Source organism: Lagenorhynchus albirostris, chromosome 12 (assembly GCF_949774975.1).
Source record: "Lagenorhynchus albirostris chromosome 12, mLagAlb1.1, whole genome shotgun sequence".
NCBI classification, from domain to species: Eukaryota; Metazoa; Chordata; class Mammalia; order Artiodactyla; family Delphinidae; genus Lagenorhynchus; species Lagenorhynchus albirostris.
This window is the reverse complement of record NC_083106.1, coordinates 67,959,544-67,977,243: the sequence shown is the minus strand read 5'-3', so window position 1 is coordinate 67,977,243 and position 17,700 is coordinate 67,959,544. Positions and strand designations below refer to the sequence as shown.

The following is a 17,700-nucleotide window of genomic DNA, read 5'->3' as shown; positions in this document are numbered from 1 at the left end:
TAGGCGCACACGGGCTTCAGTAGTTGTGCCTCACGGGCTCAGTAGTTGTGGCACATGGGCTCTAGATGGCAGGCTCAGTAGTTGTGGCACACAGGCTTAGTTGCTCCGTGGCATGTGGGATCTTTCCCGACCAGGGATCGAACCCGTGTCCCCTGCGTTGGAAGGCGGATTCTTAACCATTGAACCACAGGGAAGTCCCTGGGTATCTCTGTATTTGTTTGTCTTTGTTTTATAAAGTTATTCTCGTCCATCCTCCCGGGAAAGACTCTCAAGCTTGGATTCAGCCACGCCTCCCCACCTTGGCCCTACCCACATCCTGGTCCCGCCCCCTTCGGGCCCTAGCGTTCGGTTTCCATGGTTATAACGCTGCTTCCTAGAGAGCCCAGCTGCCCAGAAGGCCCCCGCAAAGACCCTGGGGAAGAATCGGGTAGGCGCGGCTCCAGCTCTCCATTCCGGCCAAGGTCAGCCCATTCGAGGCTCCGCGCCCTTGAGCCCGAGGTGTACCCCGCGAGGAGGCGAGCGTGGGGCCGTGGGCAGAGCCTGGGCCGCTGGAGCATCCCGTCTAGCCTGGTTGAGCCTGAACTGTAAGGACTCCTTTCTGGGCGCCGCCGCTGAACGGAAACAGCGGTGACTTCCGGCCGGAGGCACCCAGGTCCGCAGGTCAGGCTTCTAACCCGTAATGCGATGGCGCCTGAGCCCGCTCACCGCTGCTCGGGGCCGCTTGCACCGCCCCGACGGCCTGAACTTGGGGGTTTAGGCTTCCCAGAGTCAAGCACGGGCGGGTACTGAGGGGAGTCGTGAGCGGCCCGGGCCCGGCGCCCGAGGGCGCTCGCGCACGCGCACACGCAAGGCTAACGTTTGAGCACGGGCTCGTTAGGAGCTGCTGTTTTAAGCGCTTACCTTCTGCCACGCACTATTTTAACCACTAAATGTATAGAATTCAGTCCTCGCGACAACTCCGGGGAGAGGGTAGTAGTCGAATCTATATTTTTCAGATGAGAAACCGCTTCAAAGAGAGGTGAAGCAGATGCCTGAGGTCTCAGCTAGAAAATGGTCGGGTCACGATGGAAACCGGGCACTCCGGTTCTGTTGGACAAGATGACGTGTTGTTGACCCTACCTGAACCCTAATAACGCTGAAAGTTAGCTTTATCTACCTGGGATTGCCTTTTTTATTCTCTACATGCTTATTTCCCCTGTGCTCAGTTACTGGTACGAATCAGAAAACCTGATAGCCATTAAAACCCGCCACCTTTTCCTGGTTTATAGTAAATGGAATTAATAACCAGGAGTTCATTTTTTTCCGTGATGCATAACTCCTGTAATATTTTTTGCTTTTATGTTTTTAATCAAGAGTCTAAATGCCAACTTGGATGTGCTAGGAAGAGAATTTAGACGATCCAAGCAAGAATTGTTTTCCAAGAGTCATTATAATTATGAAAGGTCATTTAGTGAATGTGGTGGAATAAGCATTTCCTCTTTCAAGCTGTACTCGGCCGCCTACACAAATGGGAGTGGGGTTTCTCATTAATTCTACTCCACCCTGCCCCCAATAGTGTTTAGCCTTTTTTTTTTTTTTTTTGTGGTATGTGGGCCTCTCACTGCTGTGGCCTCTCCCGTGGCGGAGCACAGGCTCCGGACACACAGGCTCAGCGGCCATGGCTCACGGGCCTAGCCGCTGCGCGGCATGTGGGATCCTCCCGGATCGGGGCACGAACCCGTGTCCCCTGCATCGTCAGGCGGACTCTCAACCACTGCGCCACCAAGGAAACCCTTAACCTTTTTTTAAATTTAAAAATATCATGCTATAAATGTACTTTTGGTAACCACCATCATTTAAATAAAGAGGGAATGTTTCAATCATTTGAAGCATTCCAGTTGCTCTCACTGTCATTTTTATAAATATGAAACAAAGTGATGAAAACAGGAGGGGCCTAGATACTCGTAAATACTAATAAGTTAATAAATAATATGACTTTACAAATATGTTAGTGGTGAAATCTAAAGAGGAAAAAATAGTATATAAATGCAATTAAAAAAATCTTTTTATTTAGCCAGAATGCCTCCCACTCAGGCTGAAAGTGTTATAAAGAATATCATTCGAGAAATAGGACAAGAATGTGCAGCCCATGGAGAGATTGTTTCTGAAACTCTGGTTGCTTTTATGGTAAGAATGAATATTTTTGTGAATTACTGCTTTATTAAAAAATGTGTTTAAGCGGTGCCCATTTTCCTCTTAAAATTCTGTGGTGTTTTCCTAACTGTTATTCCGTTGAAAACATACTGAGACCGTTGGACAAGTTAGCCAAAAATATATTTTTTTAAGTCTATAAAGCATGTTAGTTCTCGATTTAGGAGACTGATTTAGAAGATCTTGATAAGTTTTAGAAACATCAATAATGTTTTCCTATGTGGGAGTTTTTTTAAGATGTATTTTTGTTCACTGTTGTAAAAAGTACTGATTGCCTTCATCTCGGAGAGGCAGCAGTGAGCGATGGCGTGAAGCCAGATCTTAATTCCCTGCCCAGAAGTTGAACCTGGGTAGCCTGGATGAAAACCAGGAATCCTAGCCACCAGACCAGCAAGGGCTAGAGGCTAGAAGCTATTTTTCCCTGGCTCTTGCCCCCAGTGGAAAACACATTTCTCACGGAGGCAAAAACTGTAAAAACAGGTAGAAAGTTTATTATTAGAGACATAGCACAACAACAAGTGGGGGAGCACACAGAGAAACAGTTTGTTTAGTTAAGACAGAAGCTAGGCAGGGACTTCCCTGGTGGCGCAGTGGTTAAGAATCTGCCTGCCAATGCAGGGGACACGGGTTTGAGCCCTGGTCCCAGAAGATCCCACATTGCTGCGGAGCAGCTAAGCCCGTGTGCCACAACTACTGAGCCCATGTTCCGCAACTAGTGGAGCCCGTGTGCTTAGAGCCTGTGCCCTACAACAAGAGAAGCCACCACAATGAGAAGCCGTGACCACAATGAAGAGTAGCCTCCGCTCGCTGCAACTAGAGAAAAGCCTGTGCACAGCAACAAAGACCCAATGCAGCCAAAAATAAACAAATAACTAAATACATTTATTAAAAAAGAAAAAAAGAAGGTAGGCAGAGATGCACATCTGGAGAGAAAGGGTGTGGGCGTCCTCCTTAATGAGGAGGAGTGCGGTAAATGGGCAGTTAAATCATTTATGTAGGTCAGTTCTTCCAGGTCTTTGCCTTCCTTCTGGCAATTGTCTTTTTACCCCCTGGCTAATTTGTTTCAGGACCCTCTCCCTAGGTGCGCATGCACCTCTCAGCCAAGATGGATCTCGATGCAAAGGCATCTGGGAGAAGCAAGACTCATTGTGGCCTGGCATTGTCCCCTGACTTTTTTTTTTTTTTTTTTTTGCGGTACGCGGGCCTCTCACTGCTAGTGGCCTCTCCCATTGCGGAGCACAGGCTCCGGACGCGCAGGCTCAGCGGCCATGGCTCACGGGCCCAGCTGCTCCACGGCATGTGGGATCTTCCCAGACCGGGGCACGAACCCTCATCCCCTGCATCGGCAGGCGAACTCTCAACCACTGCACCACCAGGGAAGTCCTGTCCCCTGACTTTTGACCCCCCCAAGGAGACTTTCTGCGCACACCTAATGACTCCCTTGCCCCAAGGGTGGGGTGGGAGGGAAGCAGAGATCCCTTGATCCTTTACTCAAACAAGTTTGTGCCCCTCTTTGTTCTCACCATGACTGTTATCTTAAGGCATCCCCAAGAGACAAAACTTGGCTATTTACCCTGTCCCTGTGGTAGCTTCCATTTCGGAGAGTAAATAGGAGACTGATTTTAAATGTCTAACCTGGAGCCCGTCTAACTTCTGTCTCAGGAAATGCAAAGAGGAGACTAGCTGTAAGTGCCTGGCCTGAAGCCCACTTTTTGCTGCCCTATGAAATGTAAGCAGGAGGCTAGAGGTAAATGCCTAGCCTGGAGCCCATCTGTCTCCTGCCTCAGTCTCTCTACTCTTGCTTTTGTTTTAACAATACACAATAAAAAATACGATAAATATATTGTTTCCCAATGTAAAATCTAGCCATTGCTTTCAACCTGTTTCTCCATGTCTTTTTTCTAACACCATGTTCAGATTTGATGCTTATTGCTCCCTTTCTTCAGCCTCTAATGGTTATAAGAAAATCAGCTGAATAATCAACTACTGGGTAGTCAAGAGGAAGTTATCTAAAAAATGGAAAATTGTTAAACTAATTTTGTAGTAACATGAAATAAATTGAATGGACTCTTTCCTACTCTCAGGTGAAAGCTGTTGTCCTGGACCCAAGTAATGGCTTTAACACGGATAGAACTCTCGTGAAAGGCGACGTGCAGAAACTTGTAAAGGTGATTATCCAGCAGTTCTCAAATTTTGAATTATTATTTGCAATTCTAAATGTAGTATTTGTGTTGGTCAATATTGCCTTCAGCTCCGTGAAAGAAAACCCCACCAAATAGTGGTGCAGACAAATGAGAGTTTTATTTTTTCTCATAAAACGAAGTCTAGAGGTACATAGGCTATTTTTCCTGACTTCCTGGGTCACCATCATGCATGTGTTTTCACCCCAGGGTCACAAGATAGCTCTCCCACCTCTAGGCAGGCATAAGGTAAGAGGACAAAGGTCAAAATGTGTGTGCAGTTGGGTCTGTCACTTTTTTTTCGGAAAATAACAGGCTTTCCCAGAATCCCTCCCATCTGTTTGCATTTATTGACTAGAATGATACTGCAAGTGAGCCTGGGATATTGATTTGTTTTTTCTTTGCTTTTTTAGCTGACCAAGTCTTTGCCTTAATCCAAACTGGGGCTTTGTTAGTAAGGAAGGAGGGGTATGGATACTGGCAGGTAGCAGTGTCTGCCACAGTATTTCAGAGACATCTTGTTATTAATCTAATGTTACATTGAGAACATTATTAACTGACTTGTCATATACTGTAAAATTATAGTACTAAATTAAGATTCATATAATTATTGATTCAATGTAATTTGTGTTTTTCAATTCTAAGGGAAAAATTGAACCCAGAGCAAAGAATTCATCGTTAGAATCAAGTAGGTGTGCCTGAAAAGCAATTTTAAGAACTAAAGAGGGCAGGAACTTTAGACATTGTTAATTTTTTCATATGTTTTAAGTTTGACTCACTGGGTTTAGATGCTTAAATATTTATTTTCTAGATATTCCTCAATGTATTTCCTAAAATTTCAACATTTATCTTTTTCTTCCTGGGCTTAATGATTTTAATTCCCTCCTTCATACAAAAGACTTGAAACAAGCTTTCCCAGACTTGTACATGATATTTTCTGAGCTCAGACAAATGGCAGAGAAAATTTTCATCATCTCCATCTTCTCGCACAGCCAGCAGTTCACATAGTGGAGTGCAGATCTGTCTGCAGATGCTGGAGGGTCAGGAAGAGCTTTGGAAGCTTGGAGCTGGGGAATATGTCGTTACAATAACTGTGCAGAAGAGACTCCATGATTCTCTAAGGCAGCTGAGAGCTGGGTCTTTCTGTGCTGAATCTGAGAATGTGGTATAAGGCCTGTTTTTAGCGATAGGGGAAATGACTGATGGTTATTCAGAAATTTGATTGGACAGCCGTGGAGGAGAATCAAGGAGGGGCAGAAAATGTTTTTCTCCTTTTCATGGCTCAAGAAGAGTTTTGGTTTTTTTTTCTCCCTCCAACTCAACCAAGTTGGAAAGAATCAAGCTCAATATATTTATTTTTTTATTGAAGTATAGTTGATTTACAATGTTGTGTTAATTTCTGCTGTACAGCAAAGTGACTCAGTTATACACTTATATACATTCTTTTTTATATTCTTTTCCATTATGGTTTATGCCAGGATATTGAATATAGTTCCCTGTGCTCAATATACTTTTAATATGACAGGTACATTAACTGTCAATTTATATAATAATTCAAGTGATAAAGATTGTTTTCTTTTTTCTCAATTAAAAATCATGTTGATGAGCTAGTCTGTGCATTTGTAAAGTCTGTGCTTGGAACGCCACTTCTCCACCTGGAGGGGTCCAGGTGCATGGGTCCCCTAAAGATAATGTTCCGTCCTCACTCCTGCTTTCCCCTCTTCCTCCTCCCAGGAAAGGAGGGTTGGTGGCCTGGGAGTTGGGTTGAGGGTTGGTGTTGATGTGCCCGCTGGGTGCAGACATAATATAAGTCTAACAGGTGAGATGGGGGAAGACTGGGCTTGGGGGGTGCAGAAGAGAGAAGAAAAGAAAAATTCAGGTTGATCCTCTATTCTAAAGAGGCAAAGCAGAGAAGGGATGAGCCATCTATGTTTGGGGAAAAACAGGAGAAGATGGACCAGAGGAAGAAACTTTGAAACAGAAGGTAGAGCCAGAGAAAGTCTGTGAGCAGGGGGCGTAGCCGCAGCAGCGTTTTATAAAATGCACATGACCTCCATCATCAGCAAAAAAGAGTGTTAGGCTCAGATAAACAGTAATGAGGGGACTTCCCTGGTGGCGCAGTGGTTAAGAACTCTCCTGCCAATGCAGAGGTCACGGGTTCGAGCCCTGGTCCGGGAAGATCCCACATGCCGCGGAGTAACTAAGCCCGTGCGTCACAACTACTGAGCCTGCGCTCTAAAGCCCGTGAGCCACAACTACTGAGCCCATGTGCCACAACTACTGAAGCTCATGTGCCACAACTACTGAAGCCCACACGCCTAGAGCCTGTGCTCCACAACAAGAGAAGCCACTGCAACGAGAAGCCTTATCACCAGAAAAGTAAGAGTAGCCCCCGCTCGCCACAACTAGAGAAAGCCCACGTGCAGCAACGAAGACCAAACACAGCCAAAAATAAATAAAACAAACAAACAATAAACAAAAACAAAACCAAAACAGTAATAAAGGGACTCAGGAAGAGCTGTAGACAGGAGCATAAGCATCATGGCACATTCACCCACATTCAGGCTGCAGAGACTAAGCAAAAGGTCAAGTTCCTTGCCTCCAACTAGACTATTAGTCACTTGGGTATGGTAATATTGGTTAACTCGGGGAGTAGCTTATTACTTAATAAATGTTGTTGGTTAAGTAAACTATAAAGCGTAAAGTCCTCAATGAGAAAAAACATAATAAAAATGGTCATTGGTAGATAAATATCAGAAATAATGGCTTTGATGTTGCTCTTTGATTTTGAGAATAACTTTGGAAAACACTTCTGATTTTTTCAGAAAATATAACTGGAAGCATGTATGTGATTTTCTTTTTTAGCTTTGTGTGACTCGGCTATTGGACAGTAAAAATCCTTCCCTGGACACCATTAAGATGCAAGTCTATTTTGATATGAATTATACAAGTCGAGGTAACATATATCTACTGATTTTGATACCCTTTTAAAGAAGATTCATATTGTATTTCAGGTAATAAGGGTGTTGACTTAAAAAATGTTCACAACCTAAAAGTTGATTGTTATGTTTTATTCAGCGGGAAATTTTAGGACTTCAAGCCGGGGAGACAGCATCTCAAGTAACCCTGAGAGAACTGCTCTGAGGAGGGAAGCGGGGGTGGGGGGTGGGGGGGAGTCAGGTTATATAGAAGTTTTGCAACAAAGGGCAGATAGTCTAATGTCAAAAGAGTATTGTTAATTAAAGGGAACTGATATCCCAAATTAAGGAAATTAGGGCTTTTCTTTGTATGAGAAGATGCAAGAGTCTGGGCTCACTGATATGGACCTCAGCTGTCTGGAGCCAGTATCCTGTGTTTTCACATCCTGAATTTCCTCAGGGCTCACCGTGGGGAGTGGCTGCAGTCTGATGGCTGCTAGATGGCAGGTATTCTTTCCTTCCAGAGTTCCCTCAGGGCTCACCAGCTCACACTGGGGGGCTGCAAGTGCTGATGACTGTGACATCCTTTGTTTACTGAGATGGCAGGCAATATTCCATTTCTCAAGGGCTTCATTTGGTTGACCAAGAACAATTTAACTTTTTCGTTTATCTTTTGAAATTTTTTCCAACTTTGAAGAATGTAATAATGTTGGAGATGCTAAATGAGAAGAACACCAATGGCCTTTGTGAGTGTCAAAAGTTTCCAAGTCTATTGTGTTTTGACTATTATACCACTAATACATAATAACTTAAATTAAAGCAACCAGCTCACTGAAGTTAAAATTTTTTAATTTGCTGATTTTATTTTTCCTGGTTTATATTATTATCGTATAATGCTTACCTAAATTATGTAACTTACCCAAAAATGAAGTGACTGATGAGAAATTTAAGCTTAGAACATATTTCCTTATGTAAATAGTTTCTTACATACATCAAAAATAAACTGGAGGGCATCCCTGGTGGCACAGTGGTTGAGAGTCTGCCTGCCGATGCAGGGGACACGGGTTCGTGCCCTGGTCTGGGAAGATCCCACATACTGTGGAGCGGCTGGGCCCGTGAGCCATGGCCACTGAGCTTGTGCGTCTGGAGCCTGTGCTCCGCAATGGGAGAGGCCACAACAGTGAGAGGCCTGCGTACTGCAAAAAATAAAAAAATAAAAAATAAAAATAAACTGGAAAGAAGAGAAAAAAGGAAATGAAATTTCTCTGTAGACTACATTGCCTCTGCCCCACTGTAATTCAATCATTATTAACCATTTGGTGATTTTTGTTGTCTTTTTTTCCCTCTCTGAATTAACCTTTCAGTTATGCTATATGTGTAAAATCATATATCTTGCTTTTTTGATCAGTAATAATATTTTAGAACAATAAATAATAGTGGAATTGATGATGTAATTTAGATTTTTCTTACTTTCAAAGTTTGAGTTGTTTTTGTGGTAAGATTATAGCTATGAACTGGGCATGGTTGATATGTTAATTATTGCCCTTGTTATAGGGTGTCTTATTGACTTAGTTGCAAGAATTATAGTGCTGGTGAACTGCGGCTCCTTCCACAATTAAGCCTAAACCTCACTGTATTACAGGAAGAAGGGAGAGGGATACCATTCTTGATGCAACATCATATTACAGTAATGATATTCAAAGGAAATTTATCTAGAACTAAAATAGAAATACACATAATTGAAGAGGAATATTTATACTACCTATACGGATATTTATTTTAGATGTGTTTACATACGGTATACTACACCTACTTACCTAGAGAGTATAGATAGTACAATATTTATACTGTATGTGTTTATAATATATATTATTAATTGTCTTGTGTACTTTCTGCTTAAGTAGGAGGTTTTAGCCCTATCTGCTATTACGTTTGGATTGTCTGTTTAAAGGCTTACGTGTTTTGATAAAGCATGCCGTTTAAATCGCGGTAGTAAATCTTTCCCACTAGATTTTTGTCTTGAGGTTACTTGCTGGCCACTGTTCATTTTTGCTTACTACATCTTACGAAAATACTTGTTTTCATGCAGTAGAATTGCCATACCAAGCCATTTTTTCCTCTGGTCCTATTTTCTTTTTTAAAAAATTTTATTTATTATTATTATTTTGGCTGTGTTGGGTCTTCGTTGCTGCATGCAGGCTTTCTCTAGTTGCGGCGGGCGGGGGCTGCTCTTCCTTGTGGTGCGTGGGCTTCTCATTGCCGTGGCTTCTCTTGTTGTGGAGCATGGGCTTCAGTAGCTGTGGCATGTGGGCTCAGTAGTTGTGACTCGTGGGCTCTAGAGTGCAGGCTCAGTAGTTGTGGCGCACGGGCTTAGTTGCTCTGCCATATGTGGGATCTTCCTGGACCAGGGTTCAAACCTGTGTCCCCTGCATTAGCAGGTGGATTCTTAACCACTGCGCCACCAGGGAAGCCCCTGGTCCTATTTTCTTATGTGAGAAGAATTCTAAGTATCAATATATGGAACATTGTCCTTTGCCAATTTTAGAGGAATTTCTCGAGGAACATCACCGGGTCATAGAGTCTAGATTAAGCTCTGTTAGCAGAGAAATTACAGATAGTCGAGCATGTGTTCGAGAAGAACTGGAAAGCCTGTACCGCAAGATCGTCAGCTACGTGTTACTGCGCTCTGGGCTGGGGTCCCCAACAGACATCAAGATTGTCAGAGAGGCAACAGGTAAAAAATATACACCATTTCCATTCCATCCATGAACATACATGAACATAGTATCTTATAAAATATGTTGAATTATAAGTATTGAAGATTTCTTCTTTTATCTGAAAAAAAATTAGCACAAAGAAGAGGTTAAAATTTACCCCAGATTTTTTTTACACAGTGTATCAACACTAAAACTCAAGTAGCACTTTTGGGAAGTGAATATTGTTAATCTTCTTAGAGCTGTAGGTACCTAGGGGCCTATTACAATGTTTCACTACAGAAACATTGGCAGTATGATTAACCAGGCTGATTGGGGAACGGGGACTGCTGGGAGAGGAGATTTCCTACTGATGAAAGGCGTTGAGTCTGTCACCTAGGATGGATGATGGGAAATGGCACTGTTTTATCCTCAGGAAATACTTGCCCACTTTTGTACTTTAAGATAAGGAATAGGCAATATCTCTAATCTTCCCGCGGCTTTCTTCCATAATTATTTTAAAGCATCATTTTTTTTCTACTCAGAGCCCTAATTAGAAAGCTTGTTTTAATGCCCATTGCCAAAAAATTACTGATGGATGCTTAATTATGAAAACAGACGTGAGGCAATGGCATCATTTTCAGTAGCTCAGCTTTCTTGATAAATGCTAAATTTTGCCATGTATTCTGGAAGCAGGTATCAGACATTTAAAGAATCATCTAAGTAACTCTATAAAGACAAGCCCCTTAACTTTCTGCTGAAAGGAACTTGTTTTTTACGTTCTGATATCTTTACTTACCATTTTGTTGTCTTTTGTGGTCTGTTTTAGCTGCCCTACAGAGTGTTTTTCCTCAGGCTGAGCTTGGGACATTTCTAACTCTTTCTAAGAAGGACAGAGAACGCCAGCTGAAAGAGCTCACCATGATTGTTACTGGAATTCGTTTATTTAACCGAGACTGTGGAAAGGGAGGAGAAGGCATTGATGACTGTAGGTATATCATTAAGTTAATTCTATAGGTTAGGTAAGTTTAAAATTTAATGGGAACAGAGGAGAATAATTCACAGTACACCACTGGCATTCTTAGATTTAAGGTTTGCAGTTTTGACCATCCCTTAGGTACAGCTACTGTTCATAATGTATAGTAATTTTTCATTTTATTGGGGCAAGACCTTAAATTTTATGTACCCTGAAGCTAGTATGGGAGCATGAATCAGTAAAAGGATTGAGAGGGCCTTCTGGAGGCCAGCCTCCCCAGGTCAGTGGGGCTTTGTGTTCTTTACTTCAAGTCAAATAACCAAAAGGGAATAAAATTCAGTGATTTAAAAAATAAAAATCACCCTGAAAAGCAAACCATTGTTGATGTGGTTAATGGAATGAAATGGTCCAAGAGGAGATATCTGCAAGTCTGTAAACTCAGGAGCCTCTACTATGCTGTTATATGCTTAATGCATTCATTATCTGTAAGTTTGAAAGTACTCATTGAAATACTTACTCAAAGACCTACCAGTAGAAGTAACTTCCTTATGCATTTGGTACACACGTAGGCCCACTGAGAAGGTGTTAGTGTCTTTTTACCAGATCACTGATCTAGTATAATAAGGTAATTTTTTTTGCAATTTAAAAACTGTTCTAAAAAGTCAATTCCCATTCTTCATAAAGTTTCCTGTCTTGCTAGACAATTCTGTTATTTTTCAGTATCCCAGTGAGTTTCTTAAGTGGTACACTTTTATTTTCTTTTTTACCAGTAGTAAAGAAGATACACAGAAGGAGAGATACAGGGGCTTTTCTAGAGGCACATAGTTAACACAGCACATAACACCAACGCCTGTCTGTTCTTTAGCATCTTCTATATTTTAGTAGCAAAAGCTGATCTGCTTTAACTTTGGGTTATTATTCTGGCAATGTCTTCTTGTTTTTTGAATATGCCTCCTTATTGTTAATTTGGTTGAGGAAAAAAACTAACTCAACCTAATGTTTAAATATGACCACTTTCTAGGCTTTTTCTTCTGAATCTTTTTAGATTGCCTCATGTCTCTCTTATTATACCTCTCAAACCAGTGCCAGCTATTCTACAGGAAGCAATCCCAGCCACCACTCAGCATGTTGATTCCCAACTTGAGGTGGTCCAGGACCAGGCATACCGCTACACAGCCATCCTCGAGAAAGTAGCAGAGAACCCACTCTTGAGTCAAGAACTTCAGCCCTATATGTTAAAAGAAGCACTATATAACGTGCGACAATATGAGTTCTTCCTTCAGATCATTTTGGTGAGTTAATCTCATAAGAGCTGGTCTTTCCCACAGAATTCAGCCTCTTTGTATATATATTCTTTGCTTTGAATTAAATATTTAGTTTAATTTTTAAAAAACCCACTGGTTAGACAAAGATTTTTTTTTAAAATAGAGTTGATTTACAATATTGTGTTAATTTCTGCTGTACAGCAAAGTGATTGAGATATATATATATATATATATATATATACACACACACATAACACACACATTCTTCTTTTGTATTCTTTTCTATTATGGTGTATCATAAGATATTGAATATAGTTCCCTGTGCTATACAGTAGGACCTTGTTGTTTATTGCCACCTCTTTATATATTATGGGGTGAAAACAAAAGATAGAACCAGGTCGTTGATAAAGAAGGCAACCTTGAGGAAGTGACGTAAGGATGGCGGAGGGGCGCGAGGTTTCAAGATGGCGGGGGCTGGTGGGCTGATTGAGAGGCAGAGGTGAAGGGCCCTACGAAGTCAAAGAGGCCGAGAATCGTCCCCTCCCCGCTTCTCATAGCCCCAGGAGCCCAGCAGAAGTGTTTTTAGGTTTTGTTTTTGTTTTGTTTTTTAAACAAGCAAGTAAACCACACAAATTGTCAACATGGGACGGAGATCTACATCATCCACCAAGAGTGGAAAATTTATGAACCCCACAGACCAAGCCAGAAAAGAAGCTCGGAAGAGAGAATTAAAGAAGAACAAAAAACAGCGCATGATGGTACGAGCTGCAGTTTTAAAGATGAAGGATCCCAAACAAATTATCCGGGACATGGAAAAATTGGATGAAATGGAGTTTAACCCAGTGCAACAGCCACAGTTAAATGAGAAAGTGCTGAAAGACAAGCGTAAAAAGCTACGTGAAACCTTTGAACGTATTTTACGACTCTATGAGAAAGAGAATCCAGATATTTACAAAGAATTGAGAAAGCTAGAAGTAGAATATGAACAGAAGAGGGCTCAACTTAGCCAATATTTTGATGCTGTCAAGAATGCGCAGCATGTGGAGGTGGAGAGCATTCCTTTGCCAGATATGCCGCATGCTCCTTCCAACATCCTGATCCAGGACATTCCACTTCCTGGTGCCCAGCCGCCCTCCATCCTTAAGAAGACTTCAGCCTATGGACCTCCAACTCGGGCAGTTTCTATACTTCCTCTTCTTGGACATGGTGTTCCACGTTTGCCCCCTGGCAGGAAGCCTCCTGGTCCTCCCCCTGGTCCACCTCCTCCTCAAGTCTTGCAAATGTATGGCCGTAAAGTGGGCTTTGCCCTAGATCTTCCCCCTCGTAGGCGAGATGAAGACATGTTATATAGTCCCGAACTTGCTCAACGGGGTCATGATGATGATGTTTCCAGCACCAGTGAAGATGACGGCTATCCTGAAGACATGGATCAGGATAAGCATGACGACAGTACTGATGACAGCGACACTGACAGATCAGATGGAGAAAGTGAAGGGGATGAATTTGTGCACCGTGATGATAATGAGAGAGAAAACAATGAAGAAAAGAAGTCAGGTCTGAGTGTGCGATTTGCAGATATGCCTGGGAAATCAAGGAGGAAGAAGAAGAAGAACATGAAGGAGCTGACTCCTCTTCAAGCCATGATGCTTCGAATGGCAGGTCAGGAAATCCCTGAGGAGGGACGAGAAGTAGAGGAATTTTCAGAAGACGATGATGAAGATTCTGATGATTCTGAAGCAGAAAAGCAGTCACAGAAACAGCATAAGGAGGAATCTCTGTCTGATGGCACATCTTCTGCTGCTTCACAGCAGCAGGCTCCTCCACAGTCTGTTCCTCCTTCTCAGATACAAGCACCTCCCATGCCAGGACCACCTCCTCTTGGACCACCACCTGCTCCACCTTTACGGCCACCTGGACCTCCTACAGGCCTTCCTCCTGGACCACCTCCAGGAGCTCCTCCATTCCTGAGACCACCCGGAATGCCAGGGCTCCGAGGGCCTTTACCCCGACTTTTACCTCCAGGACCACCACCAGGTCGACCCCCTGGCCCTCCCCCTGGTCCACCTCCAGGTCTGCCTCCTGGCCCTCCTCCTCGGGGACCCCCACCCAGGCTACCTCCCCCTGCACCTCCAGGTATCCCTCCACCTCGTCCTGGCATGATGCGCCCACCTTTGGTGCCTCCACTTGGACCTGCCCCACCTGGGCTTTTCCCACCAGCTCCTTTGCCGAACCCGGGGGTTTTAAGTGCTCCACCCAACTTGATTCAGCGACCCAAGGCGGATGATACAAGCGCAGCCACCATTGAGAAGAAAGCCACAGCAACCATCAGTGCCAAGCCACAGATCACTAATCCCAAGGCAGAGATTACTCGATTTGTGCCCACCGCACTGAGGGTACGTCGGGAGAATAAAGGGGCTACTGCTACTCCCCAGAGAAAGTCAGAGGATGATTCTGCTGTGCCTCTTGCCAAAGCAGCCCCCAAATCCGGTCCATCTGTTCCCGTCTCAGTACAAACTAAGGATGATGTTTATGAAGCATTCATGAAAGAGATGGAAGGGCTGCTGTGACAGCTTTTGATGCTAGAACAGGCTTCTGTTCACATCAGTGGTTCATGGAGAGAGAGGCCCTTATTCAGCTTAGGTGAAAGAGCCACTTTCACTGTCAGGGTATTTTTAATTTCAGTTCAAGGAATATCCTAAAGTTTAGCCTTGTTCAGAATTTACTGCATATAAAAGGGTATTTCATTCAAAATAGATTGGTTATTGAAGCAGTGCTGCTAACATCCATCCCCTTTCATACCACCATTTTCATCCCACTTCTTCCCCTACTCCAGTTCCTTGGAAACTTGTCATCAAGGGGATCTTTGTTACTTATTTGTTTTGATTCTCGTGTGCTGTGGGCACTGGAGTAGAGATTTCTAAAAAACCAGTTTATTTCACCCCATCTTGCCTTTCATGTTTGAGTTATTTTTAATGTTTTCTTGTAAATATTTTGTAATATTGTAGTGAAATGGGTCACAATGTCATTTCCTAATACAAAGCAAGATATGTGGGAAGAAAATGTACAATTCTTTGATTAAAATTATTTCCCACTGACCTGAACTTTAAGTGTTTCATGGAATAAATAAATAAATGTTCTACACCAAAAAAAAAAAAAAAAAAAAAAAAAGAAGGCAACCTTAATAACTGTTCAGTATATATCGCATCTGTAGGATCAAGAACTAAAATAGAAATGGGAAAGTTGGATGTTGATATTAATGAAGATGTGTTGGCAGGAATGGATTTTGGGTAGTTGATTCTCTTTGTTCCTCGGTAATATGATTGTTGCATGGTTGCCGTAGTTAAGCAGGTATGTGTGTATATATATAAGCAATGCTGCATTGTTTGCCTTCATTCAGAGCAAGTGTCTAACATATAGTTTGGCAGGTTGTTGGCACTCAAAGAACTTTTATGTAATTATTTGTTCTAATTGTAAAAATTGATAGAAAAGATTTTTATTTCTGGTGTTTTTAGATCTAATGAACAAGCCAAGCACTATCCCCAGAGAGCTGGAAAATATGAAGTGATAAGTGTGGGTCCTGCAGCCAGACTGCGTGGGTTCTAATCCCGACTTTGCCACTTACGAAATCTGTGTCCTTGACCAAGTTGCTTGACCTCTCTGTGCCTTAGTTCCCACGTTTGTAAAAAGGGGTCATTGATAGTCTCCACTAGGTAAATAAGGTAGAACAGTGCTTGCAGACAGTGAGAGCTCAGTAAACAGATGATGATGATGATGATGATGACAGTGTTTATTACCATCATCATCATTGGGGCATTAGCAGAACAGCTCTGATTTCATCTCAGTAGGGGCACAAGCTGAAGACCTCTTATTTTTCTGGACAGTATCTCATTTCCAAGCCCTCTGTTGCTCGTGTTATTAGAAAGTTCACATTCTGGTCTTAACACTCTTGATGACTGTCTCATACTCCTTTCAGTCAGGGTCAGGATGAGTTTTCTTAACCTTCTGACTTTTTTGCTGGTTAATCAGTGTTTCTTTTTGTTGTTGTTGTTTTTGTTGAGATATACTTGATTTACAATGTTGTATTAGTTTCAGGTGTACGACGTAGTCATTCAAAATTTTATAGATTATACTTCATTTATAGTTATTATAGAATATTGTCTACGTTCCCTGTGCTGTATAATATATCCTTGTAGTTTATTTATTTTATACATAGTAGTTTGTACCTCTTAATCCCCTACGCTTATCATGCCCTTCCCCCCTCCCCTCTTTCCAATGGTAACCACTCATTTTTTCTCTATATCTGTGAGTCTGCTTCTTTTTTTAATATTCACTACTTTGTTTTATTTTGTAGATTCTGCGTATAAGTGGCAACATACAGTACTTGTCTTTCTCTGTCTGACTTATTTCACTAAGCATGATACCTTCTAAGTCCATCCATGCTGTTGCAGATGGCAAAATTTCATTCTTTTTTATGGCTGACAAGGATATGATAGTTTTTAGCTATCCAACCTCCCCCATCAATCTACCTTAGTTACAGTTAAGGTTAATTGTTACAGAATGGATACAGTTTAATTGGTATTATCACTAGGTTATAAAATACGTCAGTTTATGTCTAGCTGAAACCTTTTGCTGGGTATGAAATCTATGAATACTCTTTTTTAAAGTCACATTATTTGAACAGATATTAATATGCTTTTTGGAAGTATTGATTTTGATGCAAAATTTTTCTTTTGCCAATGCTACATTCAGTTTACGTAGACATTTGAAAAATCCAGTTATAGTTTGGGTAAGATAGTGAGTTATTGTTTTTTGATCAGGACTTTATCTGCTGCAGTGAACAAATCAAACACTCTGGAAGAGAAAAGGAAGGGGTGATTGCAGTCTTGTTGACTGTCTTAGCTGAGAGAACAGAATTCCATCCTCTGTGGGCTTTTGAAGAGCAGGGCAGTCACCATAGAGAGAAAACCATTTATTGTTATCGTGCAAGTAAATGTCGCATGACACACAACATTTCTTAAAATATGTAAGTCAAGACTTTTGTACACTTCCTCCCCCCAAGCTCTGTCTGCAGGGCCCTTTTGTAGCATAGATTATACAGGACTTCTTGATTTTTCTGATAATGTAAGTAAGATATCAGTTAGGTGGAATTTGTGCTTGTTTTAGACTTGTTGAAAAATATCCGTGGAAGAAAGTATGAAAAACTTATAAATTAAAAAGTAAGGGAGAGGAAGAAGAATGCTAGGTTCACATACTTTCTCCAAGCATTTTTTGGACTGCATTATGATAAGAAAGTTGAAGTGACTTTATTCTTATTTTTTTTCTCCAACAATCTCATTAGAAATATCTTTGTGTTAGGATGCTGTCAAGTTCGTGGTGGCAGATACAGGCTTTTCAAGATGTGAATTTTATCATTGGTAACAAAAACTATCGTTTTCCTGAAGTGACAGACTCATTTCATTCACTCTCAAGAAAATATCT

At 41.9% G+C, this 17,700-nt stretch overlaps 2 protein-coding genes across 2 annotated transcripts in view; both read left to right on the top strand.

Moving 5' to 3' along the window:
• The first annotated feature begins 403 nt into the window (after positions 1 to 403).
• Positions 404 to 17,700, top strand: part of CFAP206 (cilia and flagella associated protein 206) — a 33,861-nt gene continuing 16,564 nt past the window's right edge. The window contains exons 1-7 of the mRNA XM_060167748.1: positions 404 to 461; positions 2,054 to 2,166; positions 4,275 to 4,358; positions 7,236 to 7,326; positions 9,834 to 10,022; positions 10,811 to 10,969; positions 12,041 to 12,249. Of these exons, the coding sequence (XP_060023731.1) occupies positions 2,059 to 2,166; positions 4,275 to 4,358; positions 7,236 to 7,326; positions 9,834 to 10,022; positions 10,811 to 10,969; positions 12,041 to 12,249 (840 nt within the window). The 5' untranslated portion in view covers positions 404 to 461; positions 2,054 to 2,058. The remainder of the gene's footprint in view (positions 462 to 2,053; positions 2,167 to 4,274; positions 4,359 to 7,235; positions 7,327 to 9,833; positions 10,023 to 10,810; positions 10,970 to 12,040; positions 12,250 to 17,700) is intronic.
• Positions 12,661 to 15,370, top strand: LOC132530679 (WW domain-binding protein 11). The gene has a single exon (XM_060167998.1). It carries the CDS (start codon positions 12,864 to 12,866, stop codon positions 14,787 to 14,789), a length of 1,926 nt encoding a protein of 641 aa, XP_060023981.1. The 5' UTR covers positions 12,661 to 12,863; the 3' UTR covers positions 14,790 to 15,370.